Source organism: Cynoglossus semilaevis, chromosome 8, assembly GCF_000523025.1.
Source record: "Cynoglossus semilaevis isolate Cse_v1.0 chromosome 8, Cse_v1.0, whole genome shotgun sequence".
NCBI lineage: Eukaryota > Metazoa > Chordata > Actinopteri > Pleuronectiformes > Cynoglossidae > Cynoglossus > Cynoglossus semilaevis.
Window position 1 is genome coordinate 2646424 of NC_024314.1, and position 19553 is coordinate 2665976.

Consider the following 19553-nt stretch of genomic DNA (forward strand, 5'->3'; position numbering starts at 1 on the left):
TATCCATCGTGATGCACCAAGATTTGATGCTACATCACAGACAAACAAAGTGAGTATAAAATGAGTCTCTTCTAACTTTTTATCAGCATATAGAACAACTGACCAAGTTTGATGTTAGTATTGCTGGAGACATTAAGGCAAAATACAACAGTAAAATTGATTGAGATGTAATTTCAGGGTATGTATCAAGGAGTCTTATTTATTTATTTATTTTCAGTCTGGCCTGATTCACACGCCTGCCAAACTAAATGGATTTCCTGTGCTGGTGGGGTCAAATCATTGTGCCATGTGTTGAGGTGGCATTTGGCCTTGTGGTAAAAGGATCAGGCTTGTTTGTTGTGCAACATGTGTCTGAATATGGACAATGACAATAAAGGCGATTCTTCAGAATTTCTGATTTTTGTGTATTTTTAAGTTTGAACACTAGGATTCATTTTGGAGCAAAAAGTTTCTTTTTCATTTCTTTTTGAGCATCACAATCAGCTTTATTGGCTGTAAAGTATGGTGCTTATGTTTACTCTTACTATAGATTTAATAAGAAGAAATGCAACACAACGGATAAGACAAGATCTAACCACAGAAAAGATAAACTGCACAATGTTTTAACAAAAACAAACAACGAGCAGTGAGGAAAAACTTAGAGGACGGTGTGGGAGGATGTGTTCATGTTTACACATATATTAGGGAAAACGCATTGCAGATCATGCAACATTAAACATCAACTTGGCAGTGATAGAGTAGCTCTGTGCTTTTCCTCCATGACTTTTTCTTTTTCGTGCGTGGGTTCGTGCGCGCGCATGTGACATCACTGGTGGGACTGGCTGACTGGGGTGGAGAGTCTCCTCCACAGACTACAGAGGTACAAGGAGAGGAGGAGAGTAGAGGACGCAGGGAGAGTTTCCATCAGCCACGGAGCTCAAAGCCGGGCCAATATCTCCACCACATCCCGGAGGACTCGGGAAACTGCAGCGCCCCATCCCACAAAGTGTCCAAACACCTGCAATGGAAGGGGGCGTGGAGTGTCAAGAGTTTTAGATCACAGTTTGACGGAATGAAGTTTGGAAAAAGCATCTGCGTGCTGAACGTAGGGGGAACCCGCTACGCCTTCACCCGGGAGGTGATCAGGGATTTCCCTCTCAGACGCGTCAGTCGCCTGCATGCCTGCGCAACAGAGAAAGAGGTCCTGGAACTGTGCGACGACTACGACCGGGACCGGAATGAGTTTTTCTTCGACCGCCACGCTCAGGCTTTCGTCTTCATCATGCTTTACGTGCGCTCCGGTAAACTCCGCTTTGTGCCCGGAGTGTGTGAGCTCTCCTTCTACACAGAGATGCTCTACTGGGGGCTAGAGAGTGCTCACTTGGACTCCTGCTGCCAGAAGCGACTGGACGACAGGATGTCCGAAATCGGAATGGACACTTTGTCGGAGGGCGAAATTGGGGGGACCGGGGATGAGTCCCAGAGCCCTGGTGACTCCGTAGAGCGCAGTGCGCTCGCGGGCCGCGAAAGATGGCTTGAGATGATGCGCAAAGCATTCGAGGAGCCAAACTCTTCCATTGTTGCGCAGCTTTTGGCTTCAGTATCCGTGATCTTTGTGATGGTGTCTATGATCATGCTGTGCGCCAGCACCCTGCCGGACTGGGACACTGCCAAGAGAAACACTGTGGAGGAGCACAGGTAGGCGTCAGTCATGGGTCAGTTATATATAAAAAGTGACAGATCAGACTGATTGATGAAGATGCCTTTAAATATTCACGCGCAAAGAATGTGGCAAGTAAACCTCCTCTGGTGCGTAAAGTGAGCTCAACAGGCTAAACCATGTCATAGATGTGTGATCCCGTTATGATAAAACACTGCATGCATAATTAAACACACTCATAATCAATTCATAATCTCATTCGAGCAAGAGGCCCAAAGGGAATGACCAGAGTTGTTCCGCACTAGTCATGTATTACCCAGAATAAAAAATGATAATACATTTAAATTCCAATACCCTGTTTGTTTGTATAAGGTTTATAATAACAAAAAGAAAATCGTTTAATTGAAATTACATACACTAAAATGGATGATGGAAAATATGCAGGGGTGACATGCTCCCCATGTCAGTTCTCCAGGAGGTAAATCAATAATCAATCATTAGGATGTAGAGAACTACAGCGTTAATTATTACATTATTGCAGTTTTTCTCCTCTTCCTTCTACACAGACTCTTCCTCTCCTTTATACAAGGAATAAATAATACTGCAGAGTGCACAAACACTTCAGATAAATGGCAGATTCATTATATTCCAGTGTGGATGGGTTGAAAATATGATGAATTAAAGGGAGTTAAAGTCAGTGACAGTTATTGTCTTTAGTCTGTACTGCCGAGCTGCAGTTTTTCAAGGTCCAATTCTGGAGGCGCAGAAAAAAAAAGTGCACCTCTGTTTTCACATGATTTTGGCCTGTTCACTGCCCGTTCTCTGTGTTCCGCCTCAGGCAAACTCTTTATATAAGGCTAGGTTTGGAGTTTTTGGATCCGTTACAGTGGTTAGGTAATCAACTAAACGTGTAGTTCATGCTTGGGGTCAAATTATTTCTATTTCGTTTCATGCCAGCGAATGATGTAATTCTCCCACAGCCGCAACATAACTCAGTTTGGTCTAATTGTTTTGATGTAGTTGTTCTCAGCCCCTGGTGTTTGCATGGTCTGACTACTTTAATACATGCATCACCTCACTAATTCACTTCCATGGCCTTAATCAATGTGCTAATAGTGTGCGTGCTCAGTCACACTCTCCCTAACAGGGTTTTGGTCCTTCCCTCTGCACAGTTTCCTGGTGATTTTCTCATCTTCCTCCTTTGCCATTGTTTACTCTCGTGAATTTCATCAGATTTTTTTCTCCCTGTTCCATAAATCATGTCACCCTGCTCTTTCTGTGACATATTTACACATCTAAATGTGTCTTACATCACATACATCTCATTTATTTCCTGCTCACAGTATATATTTCAATCATTGTCCCCCCCCCCCCCCCCCCCTCGCCTCTGTAGGATCGTGGAGGCCGTGTGCATCGGTTGGTTCACAGCTGAGTGCATAGTGCGCTTTCTGGTCGCCAGAAACAAGTGGGACTTCCTCCGTCGGCCCCTTAACATCATCGATGTGATCGCCATCACACCCTACTATGTCACCATGGCGATGGCCCGGGCAGGGATGCCGGGTGCTGGGCTGGGCGTCGCTGGGGTCATACTGCGTGTGCTGAGGATGATGCGAGTCTTCTGGCTCATGAAACTGGCCAGACATTTCCTGGGTCTGCAGACACTGGGGCTGACACTGAGACGCTGCTACAGGGAGATGGTCATGCTAATGGTGTTTGTCTGTGTGGCCATGGCAATATACAGTGCTCTGGCCCAGCTGCTGGAACACGGCTTGGACTTGGGCACACAGAACCAGGATTATGCCAGCATCCCGGCCGCCGCCTGGTGGGTCATCATCTCCATGACGACAGTGGGATATGGAGATGTGTACCCTGTGACAATCGGGGGACGGGTGCTCGGGGGAATGTGCGTCGTCAGTGGCATTGTCCTCCTGGCACTTCCCATCACGTTCATCTACCACAGTTTTGTACAGTGCTACCATGAAGTCAAATTCCGCTCTGCACGATGCACACGCAGCCTGTCAGCAGAGATACTGCGGTAAACATTTCTACTATACATCTGTGAATTTACTGTCAACAGAAAGACACTCAACAAACCAGTGATGCTGATCCCATTGTGAAATGATGGTTAACCTTTCTTGTCACTTGAGTTATTTTAATACAAACTGAAAGCAGCAGTCAACCACCAGCACGTACCTCTGTTGGTGGTAAAAAAAAACATTATAAATAAAAGGCTTTGGAATTATTGGCCTAAATCCCACTTGATTTGCAATGTCATTAAAATGTCCTTGGTAATGTATTGTCTTGGTTACTTGTTTCAAGTCTGTTTCACCAGAACATTGTGTCCATTTTGTTAATTATTATCTACCATCTAAAAGGAGCCTGAATGCAAGTCATCTTTGTCCAGGTTAAAAAAAAATGTAACGTGAATTTAGGAACAAAGGAATTGGTTGCCCTACAGTGATGTCTTATGTAGGGTCTGCATTTTTGCAGAACTGTATTTTCATAATCTACCTTCAAAGATATTCATCAATTCAACAATTCCTTCAAATCTTTGCTGAATACAGGAAAGAGGAAGTGGAAATTTCCTCACAGCATCAACAATGACTGAAGTAATGACAATTGCACTTGAGTTTTGTCCCAGCTGACTTCAACATAACAGCTGCTGATTTGCTATTCAAACATTTCAGTACAATGTTGATTATGCCTTGTTGTTTTTTTATTTTATTTTGCAGTGTAATTCATCTTCATCCTATCCTAACCACTAAGTCTGTATTGTTACCAAAATAAGATTTTTATGTGTGGGGAATTTTTGTGTTGCGTTCAAAACAAACCAACAGTGTGGCCTTGTTGAAGTGCTTTTAAACCTCAAATTTGACATTTTCTTGTCATGCTCAAATAAATATTTAAACACACATAAAAAGCGACAGCCCCTTGTATGGTCACACATTGTTCAGAGCTTGTCAAGCGTCTGTTTGTTTGCCGTCGTCTTTCAGCCGTGCCTGTCTCACTGACATCATGGTTTGAACAGAATAATGGGAATACAGACGTTATTATTTATTAAACACACACACACGCAGTCAGTCCAGTTTTGACAGCGGCTGCTGTTTATATTGTATTCCCATGGTTACAATAATGGCAGGGAAGGCAGCTACTTTGTCTGCTGCGTCACACGCTAAATGTACATGTATGTATGTGTTTTTGTATGTGTTGTTATGACCATTGTCCAACCGTTATGCCTAGATCAATAATCTTCAACTGATCTTCAAATCTGGCTCGCCAAACCGTTAAATCCAGCCCGCTACTGGATTCCAAATCTGTGAGCGTCAAAAAGAAAATACTGAGTGGTCCCCACTATTAAAGCAACTGAAATAAAACAACTACTGAGACACAAATAACTATCATTATCCACACCATTTTTGGCTTTATTTATATTCCGTTAGACCAAATTAGATATGTATTTAATTTTATTCGAGCATCTCCCATGTGTTTGACAAATAAATGGTATAGATGGCACAGTGCTGATGCGAGACCTAGATGCGTTCGGTATAGCCCTAGAAATGAGAAATAAATAAAGTGAGAGTGAAAAGTGGATTAGGAAGGGTATCTAGGGGTTTATTGTGTACAGGTAGGTCAAGCAAGAAGAGATTAGATACAAAAACCAAGATAGACCACAGTGAATTGTGAGGTACTTTGTATTTCCGTGTCTCCAAGGCAACCTCGTCCTCCGGCACGTCAATCATAATGGAGGTTGATATGTGTGCACACAAATAGGCCACATCCTGCGACTCTCCTGGTTTGCATGAAGCAATTTTTATCTTGTAATTAAACGGGGGAAAAGTGCCTCCATTCCCTTAATGAAAACAGACAGGTGTGTGTGGGGTGGGAGGGCAGCTGAGCAGCATGGGCAGTCACAGACGACGACTCCGAGATTTGTGATTCAGACATGTTTGCAGTGGCCTTGGTTAGCCAAGATGATATGATTTGTTGAAGAGACACATGATCCAAACAAACAAGTCAACACCTCTCCCACACAACAGCCTTTCTCTGCATCTCCTCGCATCTTTCTTCTGTTGCTGTTATCCGTCTTTTAGTACAAATGTGCACTTCTAGCACAGGCACATACACACACACCCATAAGGACATACACACAAGAGGGTGTCAGCCTGTTCTAAAATTTAAAGGCTGTGTTTTTCCCCGTAAACTTTGTGGACATGTGAGAGTTTACAACATAAAAGCACAACATTCATATTTCAGTATTCATGTTGTATTGTTGTTGTATTTTTAGTTGTGTTATTGTGACAATGTAAAAGATTATGGTGTTTTTATAACTTTGTTTACACCAAATCATTTCAACTCATTTGGCGGAGTTTATGGCTCAGCTAATTTTTGGCCCATTCTGATTGAAAATTAAAACCATTTTCATCAGTTGTCTTTGGAATTACCTTTTAATTAATTTTAGAGATAGGTTTGGTTTCACAATAAAAAAATTGAGATTTCTGGATGTATTATTGTACAGAGTACAAATCAAACATTAGAAAAGATTAGAAAAGATGTGAATCATCAGGCACAAAAGTGAATATGTGATAGTTACAAAAACACACCTGGAGTTATAATGTCTCCAATGCTATGTAATCACATTCATGAACTAAATGCACAATACAATTATTGTTTACAGATATCACACACAGTTTGTGAAACAAACTGCTATTTTCTAGCAGTGGATTAATCACATGAAAAATCATGGTAGCAATTAATCACGTTTATTCATCTTTCAGGGTACTAAATTATAGATTACTAACTTATACTAAATACATTTACTAAATTATAGATTTTTTTGTATATTGCTGGAATAGAAAAACAAATAACAACAGGCAGATGGATGTCTTTCACAACTGTTGATATAATTATCAACATGGAAAACTATCAAGAACCATATGAAACATTAGTATAACTACAAAATTAACTTCACAAAGTTGGTGGATTTTATTCATTACTGTGCATCTTGACTTTTTCCACAGTTTGTGCAAGTGTAGCCACTGTGTATCAGACCAAATACTAGTAATACAATTAATACAATTGCAATCTGATTCAATTCATAAATAATAAAATACAAAAACAGATTCATTCTGAGAGTCCTGGTTTTTACATAAGCACATACATAGTGAACTGTATCTGTGTATCTGGCTCATGATGATTAGGGAAACCTAATGGTTTTCATATAGTTTTCCTACTAATACTAATGGTTCATTTATTGTTGTGTACATTTGTTTGTTGAATGTAGCTCGAAAAAAGGAGAAAGAAACTTTGACTCTGACTTTGATATAGTTTTAATTCACAATTCAATTAAAGTAAACTATTTTTAAAAGTACTTGTAAATACATTTCTGTATTTTGGCTGTATGTTGCAAAAGTACATATTGCTTTAGATTCAAATGCATATCAGACTACTACCAACACAGACATAAAACATTTTAAATCCCACGTACATATTTTCCAAACTCTGCGGTTACATTTTGAGCAGGCAGGAGCGAGACAGCTACTGTATACGTCACTGTCAGTTGACGGACGCCTTACAAAGACCCCTTAGCGGCTGGTTTCCTTTCAATCCAACGCGGATCAAAATCGGATTAGTAATTTGACGATAAAATGTACTACAAATTCAGTGGTTTAACCCAAAAACTGACGGGATCGTCTCATGCGGCCGTCTTCAGTCCTCAGGTAAGACCACAAGCCCGAGAGACATCGATGGTTTAATCGCAAAGACATGACCTTCATCAAAATTACCGCGTTGGTTCGCCTTTTCTTTTCCTGCAGGAATTCGGATTGTTTGTATATTGTCATTTAAACAAATACATTATAACTAAAATCACTAGCATTTACTGATTCTTGTTTTCATTTTTCAACATCAAGTGTGAAATGTTGTTCTGCCGTTATGTTTTCACGTTCAGAAAAAGAACAGCGCCGTGAGACAAAACATACGCATAACACCCACAAAAATGGAGTCTGCGACCTTTACTGTTTAATAATCCTGTAAATTAAATTCCACTTCCGTCACTACGTTATCGAAGAACCTTTGTTTGAAAAGGTTGTTCCTGATATGTGAATCCACGGATGTGGCCTTCGTGTGACTTTACAGCCAATTTAAAAATGCAATGGCCTGTCAGAGCCCGTGCCAGATGTGACCTTTGTTTTGTTCCTCTCCCCTTCACACATGCGGGACTCAATGTCATTTAATAGGAACAGAAGTGAAAATTAGATTGCATCCTTGGTTGTTGTTATGACAAAATATAAATCCATAAAATCTCAGAAGTTGTGCAGAATGTGTTATGGTGTTGCGTTTTCCTGAACATAAAAATACTCTGGTGCCTACAGCTCATCTAAAGTAATGCTTGGCGATAAATCAAATGCAAATTCAGTAATAAATGTTAGAGGATTGAAAAATGTAGGCACATTTTTCTACATTAGGGGTTTACACAATATTTCTTTATCTCTAGTGTTGTATGATCTATATTAAATTGTGTTTTTTGAATTAAGTATTAATGTATACTGTGAATAAAAAAGCCGCAATGCAAAAATGTTGTTGGTAGATCTTGTTAAATAAATGCGTTGGAAAATAGTCGAGGCACTTAACAGTTTTTTTTTATATTTAATAAAAAAAATCTGCTGAATGTAGTAATAAATGATCTGCTGAGTTTACACAAAGCTCTTTATGAAGTCATTATTTTTGCTGTTTGGTTTGTGAGTGCAGCAAGGATTTTTCTAAATGACCATTCATTTCATTACCAGGGGCTGAGACCAGGTGTGCCAGCAGAGTCCCCAGCCATGGTCTTTGCCTCACCGACAAAGTTGGTGTCAGAGAACTCATCTTCAGTGGAGTACTTGGGGAGAAATAATGTGAATGAAATACAAAAGCTTTTCCAGGTAATTACCAGACTGAAATAGTTCATTTTCCCTCATTGTTTTTTTTTAAATACTAGAAACACAAGAGATGAACTGCAAATTTTGTGCTACTTGGAGAAGTAGGGAAGTTTTGGTATTTCTCATACACAACAGTTCTGCCAAGGCTTGGATTCAAACTGGGGAATCCTCAGATGAAAAGCCTGATCATTTAACCACTGGTTCAACTAAAAGGTTCAATTCCCTCCCCTTGCAAAGTTAATCTGTGCCTGCTTCTTCACATGAGGCAGCAGGGGAAATAACAAACAGACACACAAGTGTGGCAAGGCAATTATTCAATCAAATTAAAATGTCCGTATTGACTGCTGTATAACTGCAGGTTTTTGTTGACATGTCTTACGTAAGTGTGAAGAGACCGTACATCAAAGTACTGTTTAGAAGCTGCAAACAATTTCCAACTGCATTGTAAAAAAATGTTTTCTTCCTCCACTCCTTTGTCTCAGACGCAAGACGGCCTTCCTATTCATCTAAAGCGTGGACTTTCTGACAAGCTGTTGTACCGCACTACCATGGCTCTCACCATAGGTGGCGCTCTGTACTGTTTGGTGGCCCTTTACATGGCAGCCCAGCCAAAAAAAAATAACTGAACAACAACAATGTAGGATTGATCATTCTGCCTTCAACATGTCCAACATCGACAGCCACGGGGGCCTCGGCTGTCCTCCTTAGAGACTTTCAGACTAGAATAGGTTACTTCTCCAACATCCCACCACTGTCACTGATACAAATGTCCATCTTCTTGTAAAAAATGTCTATTAATAAATTTTATGGTGAAAGAGTTCAGTGGTCTAAACTTTTCTATTTGTTTGTTTAAATACAAAGCCCCTGCTTTTCTGTGGGTTGTTGATTTGTCTTTGTGTCGGTGGATGTCATTGTGGATCAAACCCTGATAGAATTGTGATTCGCTCCCTCTAAGTCGTGCTCAAAGGGAGGAGAACACGTACTGATTTTTTTTTTTTTTTTATCTTAACGCTAACAGCTTTCAGCAGGCCTGTGATGTTGCTGCTAAAGCACGTGTGTGCCAGAGGGAGCAGGCATGATGGAGACAACCCGTCTGGAACAGAGCTGCTGCTCACTTGGCTTGAGGTGCTGTCTCATACACTATTAATATGTGTGGGTTTCTGGTGTGATGTCAGATGGGTTGAAAGACACGGAGGTCGCTTCTGACTGGCGCAGGAGTTACATAAAAAATGTTTCAGAAATACAATTTGACTAGATTCAGATAGACAAAGTGACATTATTTTAATTACAAATATATGTGAAATATACTACATAGCAGGTGTCACTAACTATTTGTTGGATGGCCAGAATTGTCAGCTGCCTTAGGATGCTGGACACTTAAGTAAAATTAAATAAAAATCGAATTTATTTTGTCACATTTTTACTTGTTTATTTTGGAATCCAGCTGTGAACCGTATTGGACAATTTGGCGGGCCAAATCCAGCCCACGGGCCGACGGTTGATGGTCTCTGCTAGGTGGGATCCACATAGTGGAAAAGGTTGGTCTTGTCATTGCTCTTACAGCCTTTCTGTGTCCATGTTCTTCCAATATACTGTATGTTCCGGTGTCTACCACGAAGAAAACGCACGCAGCATTGTGTTGAATAGAAATTCTAATATACTAATATCAACATATACAACTAACAACAAAGTTGTTAGCTTTTAAAACTTTACACTAAACGCATAGTGGTTTTCAACTGTAAAAATGTAAATATCAAAATGAATTTGACTTACTTATGTTAGCACAACTTTGGGAGCTTTAGTCCAACAGTGGGTAAGGTTTACCTATACAAAATGAGTTTGACACGGTTCATTAAAATTCCTCCATCATGGCAACAGCTGCTGACACCAAATGTTTTTTTGTTATTTGTGTTTTGTTGGCCAGTAACCAGAGACGGAAAAACCTTTCCTCGGATAAGCTTGTTCAAAGAATGGATGAGTGTAATTTATTAAATGTGCCAACTTCATTTATCAGCGTGAGTCTGCCGGCCTCTTTGTCATGTCATCAATACTTCACAGCCCGAGCAAAGCCTCATTATGGATAATTAATGATAGTTACTGGTTTATAATGAAGCATGTGATGGAAAAATGGGCTTGCTAATAAATAAGCAGAGGGCTCCACTAGAAAACGCCAGTGAATGTGGACAAAAAATGTCTACACAAAAGTACTTATAGATACTGTGTGCTGTGTGCTGTGAATGCTGCGTTTTACAGCGTATACAGTAATGGTACGACGATGGGGAAGAGAAAGAACCAACAGCTCTAACAGAGAAACTCCGTTAACGCAGACAGAACACATTTAATGATCATCCACTAACCACAAATCGAGCCTGTTTCCAGTCTGATGGGTTTTCAACCAACGTCACCGACTGCTGCCATGGGAACAGGGTTCAGTGACCAGACTGGCTAACTGTTATTGGCATCCTAACAGCCCATAGAACCAGGACTCCATGTGTCACCTCTCACCTTCTTCAAGGCTGAGCCAGGACCTGATTCTATTATTCCAGTGAACCTTGAATTTATTGTAGCTACAGTTTTCTTCGTGAGTGCTGAATATTATCCTCCAATACTGATCCCTTCCACCGGGGGCACCCAGAATATTTTCAAATGCATATAAATCAGTGTTTTTCAACCTTGAGGTCGTGGTCTTACGTGGTGTTGCCTAGAATTCAATTGGGGGTCACCAATTAATTGTCTAGTTATTGATTAAGAAAACAAATTACTGATAGATTTTTATTTCACTTACAGTACATTAGGAGAAACATTTATTTGAAACATTTAGTTTGCATCCAAAGTGCTGCTTATTTCAACTGCCAAGAGTAAGGTCAAGATAATCTGAAAACATGGAAATGTCATGAAATAACCATAGAATTGGCAAAGCAAACTAAGATAGAGAGGCTTTCACCTAAGAGTTTATAATGTTCATATGAGAGCCTCAGCTGAGTGCCAGAAACCACTGCAGTCACTGCTTTGAGTTTAATGTGCAAGTGGGAGTTTAAAACCAATTTCTGATTCTTTTTAGTTCTCTTACTCACTGGCCTCCCACTGAAGCCATTCTTAGAAGGAATAAAATAAACAAATTATTCTGAGCAGACGACATAAGTGTCAGGAGATGTATCAAGTATCTCATTCAGATAATAAATTCCCGTTTGCTTTTCACCGAGGAATCCTTAAGCGTCACCTTAATTCCACCCCAACCCTCTCCCCTGTGCATCATGACAGCCCACTCAAGCGTCCCTGGAGAGACAATGGACGCTTTTGTTGTGGTTCCACTCCAGAACAGAAGAGACACGACAAGTCTGCAACAACATGTTTACAGCTCAGTGACACAGCCCTCCATCTGTTAATGAAGGAAACACCTGGGGGAGTGTGAAGACAGGAAACTGAGGTGAAGGGAGAGACAAAATGCAGGAAGTGAGTGGGGTGTGAGGAGAGGTAGGGGTGAGAGTGTGGGAGAGATAAGGGTGAGGGGAGGATGGGTGTGACGTATTATTTGATAGAAACTGAAAATGGAATAACGGATGATTTTACTGAAGGATTCTTAGGAACAAAGGGTAAATACTGACTTTAATCAAGGTATTTCCAGATGTATTTACTGTATATTTCTGAGATTAATCTCAGGATTCTGGAGAATTGAAGAATAAACTTATCAGAATGATTTTGTGTTAAAAACAAACTCCTGGTGGAAATTAGAAAGTGTTTTAGGAAAACAAAAATGGAATAATTAAACCAAAATGATTGAATTGGAATCAAAGTAATTCTGTCTTTCCCTCATGTAACTCCTAAAAAATATTTAAATACAAAAATGCTTAGCTGTTGTTGAACATGCCTGGATCTAATATACCCTTTAAAGCATGTGAGACATCCTCAGGCTAAGGTGTTATAAGGTGTTTCTAACAAGGTGAAGCCTGGTCGTCATGTGCTTTTTATATCTACTGCTGTGAGTTAGAGCGGGAAACCAGTGGAGAGAAGCTAGCATGCTGTCTGTTGCTTCCTATCAGAAATTATACTGCAGTATTTTGGGATTACCTGACTGCATTTAATTATTAAAAGATGACAGTGAATAATTACTCTCTCTGCTCCAGTTTAGTCAAAATGAAAGATTGGCATTTTAAGCATGGTACTTTTACATTTCCTCTAGTATTTTGTATTAATCATGATTCTTAGTTTTTTCTTAATTGCTGGAACATAAATACAAATAAAAGCAGGTAGATGCATCTAGAAAATAGGTATTTTTATATCATAGATATCTTTGTTCATACATGGGTACAAAATGACAACAGTAGCTGTGAGTCAAATGAAGGTGAACTCTGTGTTAGATTAAACTGCCAATCTGCATATTTTATGCTATCAAGTGTGAGTGTGGAGTTTAATTACTGATGTGATGTGTTTCTCTCCAGATGTTTTTGCTGTTGATTTCATCTTGAGCCGTGTTTCACGCTGCCTCTTGCTGTTAGCCTTCTTCAAACGGTGTGAAAACCCCTGTATCCAGCTCCTCGGGTTGTTATGTTCCTCTCCATCAGTCTGCTGCTGCTGAGGCAGTGCTGTACGCTGAGAGGCTTTGGCAGCGTGCGCCAGCCCAACAATACATGTTTGAAACAGCTTTAGAAGTAGACAGAAGCTGAAACGCTGTGCAGATCTGCTGCGTTTGAGGAACGGCCTCTGCCTTCACCGCAACGCCACAAATCTTTTACATTACGCAAACAATGGACGACACAGTCAATTTGTCGACACAATTCATTGTTGTTCTGCTGTCTGATGGTCTGGGGACTTCACACAGGAACAATACAGTGACCCAGCAGCTCTGTATACAGTAAACTAATGGCTGGTACAAGAGCCTCATACGAAAAAGGCTGTGGACAGGGAGGAGAGGAGGCGCGGGTGTGAGTGGAGAGGGGGGTGACAAATCACCTCAGCTTACAATACCCTACCACCACAGCACAGCCTGAGAACAAATAATGAATAAATAAAAGTTCTGAGATTGAATGAGGGGAGCGATGTGAGTAGCAGTAATCCTGTGTGTGTGTGTGTGTGTGTGTGTGTGTGTGTGCAAATGGCCTTGAGCTTGTCTGGCAGATTAAATGACCATAAGTGGGACTGAGCACACCAGAAGAACAGCCACATCTGACAACTCTGTCCACAAAGTGCATCGATGGCACACACACACAAAAAAAAAAAAAACACTTACATGGAAGAATGACGTTCTTTGAAAATGATCAAGCGTGACGTGTGGTGTGAATCTGCACTCCTACCACACTGAGACCTGGGTGAAATCAGTGTGTGATTTAGTTCAGATCAGTGTAAAGTCAGCCCTCAAACCACAGCTGTAGGGTTTCTCCTGCAGGAATCCACTCACCTCCTCCTCTGCTCTCCACTTTAAATGACCTATCAGGACCAATATAGAAAGTGGGAAGTAAAGTCATGCAGAGCAAAGGTAATGGAAGGCACAGCGTGACATCAGATAGAGCTGCTGATTGGCCTTGTGAATGTCATCTATACTTAGACGGTCCATGTATGTTTTTTCTTTGTGATTTCTTCGGCTTTTCCCTAGCAACAACCTTGTACGGGAGTTTAAACACAGAGTGAACAGGTCAGCTGACCGCATGATGAGAAAAAAGAAGAGAAAAAAAAGCGTCTGGAAATCCCAGTTATACACATCAGTAAATTTCACACAAAGAAAAAAAAATTACTATAATTTTTTTGACACGTTTAAGGTGGTGCTCACTAATGGGTTATCATCTGAGTGGCAACGCCACTTATTTCGTCCCTTATTTCTGAGAGCAATTCATTTAAAGCGAGTTTCACCGTGGTTACTTGCCTGTGAGGGAGAGGAGAAGCAGTAGGCGGCATAAAAGAAGGGAAATTAATGCCCCTGAAATGAAAGGGAATCAATATGGCTGCCTGAGGATGTGAAAAGAAGGAAGGAGAGTGAAAGAAGCAGAGGGAGGAGGGTGTTGAAATAGAGTTGGACCAGATTAATGGCTGTTTAAAAAGGAACTGTATTCATCAGTAGTCTGCTTCAGGTGCAGAACAGTGTGTATGTGTGTGTGTGTGTGTGTGTGTGTGTGTGTGTGTGTGTGTAATAAACTTGTCCATAACTTTCTATCTCCTCAATGAACAGAGTACTCAAACGTTGATTGCTTTTGCATTTTGAAAACAACCATAGGCTCCATTTCTCTTCTTCCATGCCTGCACACCACCAAACACATTAATTCTATTTTTAACAGAAATGTATACAAATTCCAAACACTTTATATGTGCATATATATATATATTCTGCTCACATATCTTATTACGATATGTTGGTTTCATGTCGGTGTAAATGGTGGAATTGTCCAATTAACAAAAAGAAGAAGAAAAAGATGATGATAAAACAGACGTACAGACTGAGTCACTACCCCCTGCAGTACTTCTGCAGACCCCTAGGGGCCTGTTCACTGCTTATAGGACATCTGCCATCGATCAGTTTAACATACAATAAGTTCAACAATAACAAATTCAAATCAATAAATGATTGTTTTGAATAATATTAATAGCATTTTAGCATTTTTGGTTAACTAATTATACAGATGGATCCATATTTGGTTTAATGTTTTTGATTTGTTGTTGTTTCTGAGATATTTTATTTCTTGGAATCCATTTGTGTGAAAATTAATTCAATCAAAATTATTATATATAAAACAATATTAATATAAACAATAATTATAATAATAATTTAGTGTTTTTTAATACAAGATGTGATTTTGTAGTGGACAGTAACAGTAATAGTTTTTGATGTAGTGGAATAAGGATTCTGTTGAAAAAATCCTGACTCCCAATGAATGTAGTTATTATCACCCTGAGGAATGCATTTAACTTAGCTTATAATGAGTCTTTAAAGTGCTATAACATATTTACACACAGGCGGTGATCCAACAGCACCACCTACAGGTTCAAACCTAGTTTAATTATATGCACGACGTTTTAATTCGATCCATACAATTGATGATAAAACAGACGTACAGACTGAGATATAAGTTATATATTATTTATTCAAAAAAAAAAACATAATATGAACAATTCCAGATTTCACAGTACCAACTGTGAAATCAACGTTGCATCTGTTCCACAAAGTTGTCAGTGGAACTGCAAGGGACACACTTGCACAGACTTGCTGCGCAAACACGTGTGACTTCTGTCACTTGCACTTATATGTGAGCTGTTTACGGTGATAGTGGATCCACGTGGGAGCAACGACAAGCCCGGTCAAGAAGCCAATCACAGCGCCCAGACTGCACGAAATGGGCCAAACCTAGGAGAAGCAGAAGATGGGTGAACGTGAACGAACATTTAAAGTGAGTGCGCAATGGTTACACTGTAGATCAAGAGTGAGCCCATCCTGCCCTGAAGGAAAAAACAGCATTGATTTTTATGGGTTATGCTCCAATTCTCCAGGTCTATACCTCTCATTTGAATCTTTCTCCAACTGTTTCACACAGAACTCCTTTTGCAATTATAGTTTAATCAGTTGCCTTTTGTTATTAAAAGAAAAAATGATTCATTTAATAAAAGAAAAGCTTTAATGGTCACTGTCTGGTAGTAAATGGAATGACTGGTTCCTTGTTATCAGAGACTGTGAGGACACAGATTGCATTGTGCCAGAGGCAGGATATGCACATGGCAGGTCATTATTCAATTCTACAGTTGGAAGGCAAGTTTAAATTACTTTGAAGCTGTATTATGCAGTAAATGTTAATGGTGTAAATGTATTCGGGCTATTCTCAGTTAATTTTCTACTTCACCGCAGGGTATTCTGGTTTATACCAGACCAAACATCCAAGAAAGTTACACTCTCAAAAGGTGGACAACACACAGAATACTTATAGAGTAGAGTGAAATCAGAAATTTCTTACAACATTTACAACATTTCTAAACATCTATCTAATGTATTAGCACCACTGGCCAGGAACACAACATCACATCAACAATTCTCTGGACTTTGCCAACAAAGTTAAAGGACTCAAACTGGAACCAGATGAGACAATGGTTTCACTTCACATTTTACTTGCATTCCCACTTCTGATGGTATCAAAATGACCAAAAAACGCTTACTATAAGACACAACTTTAGCTGACAGAACCGCCTTAACTCCAGACCAGATTTGAACACTCCTAGACCTCTGCTTAACCACCATTTATTTCCAGTTAAATAGCAGTTTTTACAGACAAAAACATGGATCCACCATGGGGTCTTGAGTATCACACCTTGTGACTTTACATTGCGCCCTCTTTAGAATAGGGTGGGTTTCACCACACCTCCATCCCCCATCTGCAACGACCCTCGTTACGGGTATGTAGTGCCTGAGGCTAAATACTAGAATTTTCCAGTAGTCAGTCAGAACTGAAGAAGCCTCTTGCATGAGGCGTGACACGGCTTCAAAAAACCTACTTTGTCCAGTTGCCCTCTATGTAACTATTTTTGGATACAAAAGTAATCTCCTTCAGTTCTTTTCAGGTCTGTTTAAAGTTTTTGTTTTTTAAATCCTGCTCCCATTGTGTGCTGACCTGCCAGGGCCTGTCCCAGTCCAGAGGTATAGGGAAGGCTCCAAACCAGGCTCCTATTAATGTGCAGGACACTGTAATCTGCAGACAGGTGTCCCATACTGACATCGCTCTGAAGATGAAGACAGAACAGAACAAAGCTGTGTAATTTCATGAAGCTAGACAAGAACAACATAATAAAATAACACGATAAATTCTGATATTACCCATGCCAACTGAAAACTCGTATCCAGGCCTGTACGTTAGGCCCCAGGACACAGAGGCACCTTAATGTAGTTAGAGAGGTCAGGAGGACAGCAAGAGAGAACGTCTCCAGGGCAGATCTGGAAAAAAAGACATATATTTGAAGCTTAACTAATCATATTTGTGTACTGTATGTGTACTTCTCTTTCCTAGTGTCATAAGAGTATAACATATAAAAGCCATAAGCATATGCTGTACTCACTCGATCAATGGAGCCCCATAAAGAACCACTACAGTGTGAAAGAAGAGGCAGGACAAGAAGAAGTATAGGCAGCAGCGGAACAACCGAGAAAGCTGCATATAAACAGAAGCCGTTTGCTATTTTGCTGAAATTATTTTCAACTACATATATATATATACAGTATATTCAATTTAAAAAACGCATTAATCCAACGTGTTCTTTCAGGGCTTACCTTATATCCCAGTGTGTGCTTCTTCGTCGGCGGTGTGACGCCTAGCAGCCAGAAGACGGCGACACTGACCACCGTGACCACGAAGGACACGGCGTAAATCCACACTAGGTGAGTACCGTACACAGAAAAGCTCTCCACGAACGCTGCAGGTAGCACGGTTGCCATGAACACTGAAGCAGCTATAATGGCGTGAGTGGACGCCATTGCTTTTATCTCGTGGTCCCACATGATTATGGTTTTTAACTACTAGTTCCTCTAGAAAAGTGGGGCGAAATATATAACAGATCTTACTAAAATGTCAACTCAGCCGCCGGTTATAACCGTGCAGATTGCATGGATGAAAAAGGTCTCCACTTCCGTAAACATGGGACTAATACTACTTCCTTTTGGATGACACAATAAACACGTCATGTTTTCGTCCATTTAGGCTTTGAACGAATTGTGGTTTCACGTCCTCATATAGAATATATAGTTATATTTTACGAAAATATTCTATATGTGGTTAAATTAAATGAAATAATTGCCTTTTTGTAGAACTGAGGCTCTTATTCTGAAGGAGGTACTGTTCCTCGAATTTCTTCTTCTTTAGTTTACACAAAATAGAGACCTACCGGAACCAATCACAGACAGTCTTACTTAAGCGTCGTTGGCCAGCGTCGACCAATGAAACCCAACACGACAGGAAGTTTACGAACATACAACGAGCAAGCTAGCTTTCGGCGAATATTTTTGTTTTTACTAACTATTCGCGAAAGAGTAAGAATGGTTTGTGAAAAATGTGCGTATAATTTCTTTCACGTTAATTTTATTTTTAAGGCTCATCAATTACTGTTTTTTTGTTCTGTTTTAAAAGGCTAGTAGTATTTTATGTGCTAACCCTACGTCACTGGCAATCGTCACAGGGGTTAAAAGACTTGATTTCTGTAATTACTTTGACAATTTTGTTTGTAAACCTATTTTAATCAGGTGAGAAGAAGCTTGGGAAGGTCATTACTCCTGACACCTGGAAGGATGGAGCGCGGAATACGACAGGTAATTTAATCCTGATTTAGCAAATTTTGTTATGTGGTTATGTATCAGTTTAGATTGAATGGCCAATCATCTAAGTCTTTCATGACTGTTTTTATGAGATAACCTTTGATTTGGTCCAGTAATACCGAAGACTAGAATTTAAAAACGAAAGACTGACAAACTTATGCGTTTTTTACACAGAGAGTGGTGGGCGTAAACTTAATGAAAACAAGCTTTTGACGTCTAAGAAAGCAAGGTATGGTTGAATATAAACCAACTGACTGAGTTATATTTCTACTCTATATATTGACCATTGATATTTAGTTAGATTTCTGGTTGTTGTTGTTTTTGGTAACTGAATAAGAAAACATTGCAATTGTCATGGATCTGAGAATTTATTTCTTTTCCAGGTTTGATCCTTACAGTAAGACAGGCTTTGCCATCTGCAGGATCTGCAAGAGTTCAGTTCATCAGTCTGGGTCACACTATTGCCAAGGATGTGCATACAAGAAAGGTAAACATTTAGTCATACTGCAGCTCCTCTGTAGATAAAATCCCGTCTAGATCTTGCTGACAATAAGTGATAGAGTACCTCCACAAAAACTGATTTTTAGTAAAGGACATGAAGATATGAAATGCAGAGGAAATTGGTCAATATAAATGGAAAAATGTAGTGTAGCGTGTGTTTGAAATTATAAGAAGAAAACTGTAAAAATGCATGATGAGCAGTAAAAATGCATGATGAGCAGTT

The 19553-nt window shown here is 39.9% G+C and overlaps 4 protein-coding genes across 4 annotated transcripts in view; 3 read left to right on the forward strand and 1 right to left on the reverse strand.

Moving 5' to 3' along the window:
* The first annotated feature begins 735 nt into the window (after positions 1–735).
* On the forward strand, positions 736–6325 carry kcng3 (potassium voltage-gated channel, subfamily G, member 3). The gene is made up of 2 exons (XM_008314003.3): positions 736–1677; positions 3033–6325. The coding sequence occupies exons 1-2, from the start codon at positions 1052–1054 to the stop codon at positions 3676–3678; spliced, it is 1272 nt and encodes a 423-aa protein (XP_008312225.1). The 5' UTR covers positions 736–1051; the 3' UTR covers positions 3679–6325.
* Positions 6326–7199: 874 nt separating this feature from the next.
* Positions 7200–9374, forward strand: cox7a2l (cytochrome c oxidase subunit 7A2 like). The gene is made up of 3 exons (XM_008313940.3): positions 7200–7356; positions 8425–8559; positions 9039–9374. Exons 1-3 carry the CDS (start codon positions 7285–7287, stop codon positions 9180–9182), a joined length of 351 nt encoding a protein of 116 aa, XP_008312162.1. The 5' UTR covers positions 7200–7284; the 3' UTR covers positions 9183–9374.
* A 6234-nt stretch (positions 9375–15608) lies between these two features.
* Positions 15609–18172, reverse strand: pigf (phosphatidylinositol glycan anchor biosynthesis, class F). The gene is made up of 5 exons (XM_008313943.3): positions 17792–18172; positions 17581–17672; positions 17342–17458; positions 17139–17247; positions 15609–15886 (listed from the first exon to the last, which is right to left on the reverse strand). The coding sequence occupies exons 1-5, from the start codon at positions 18017–18019 to the stop codon at positions 15773–15775; spliced, it is 660 nt and encodes a 219-aa protein (XP_008312165.1). The 5' UTR covers positions 18020–18172; the 3' UTR covers positions 15609–15772.
* A 143-nt stretch (positions 18173–18315) lies between these two features.
* Positions 18316–19553, forward strand: part of cript (cysteine-rich PDZ-binding protein) — a 1703-nt gene continuing 465 nt past the window's right edge. The window contains exons 1-4 of the mRNA XM_008313941.3: positions 18316–18569; positions 18758–18823; positions 19004–19058; positions 19213–19317. Of these exons, the coding sequence (XP_008312163.1) occupies positions 18455–18569; positions 18758–18823; positions 19004–19058; positions 19213–19317 (341 nt within the window). The 5' untranslated portion in view covers positions 18316–18454. The remainder of the gene's footprint in view (positions 18570–18757; positions 18824–19003; positions 19059–19212; positions 19318–19553) is intronic.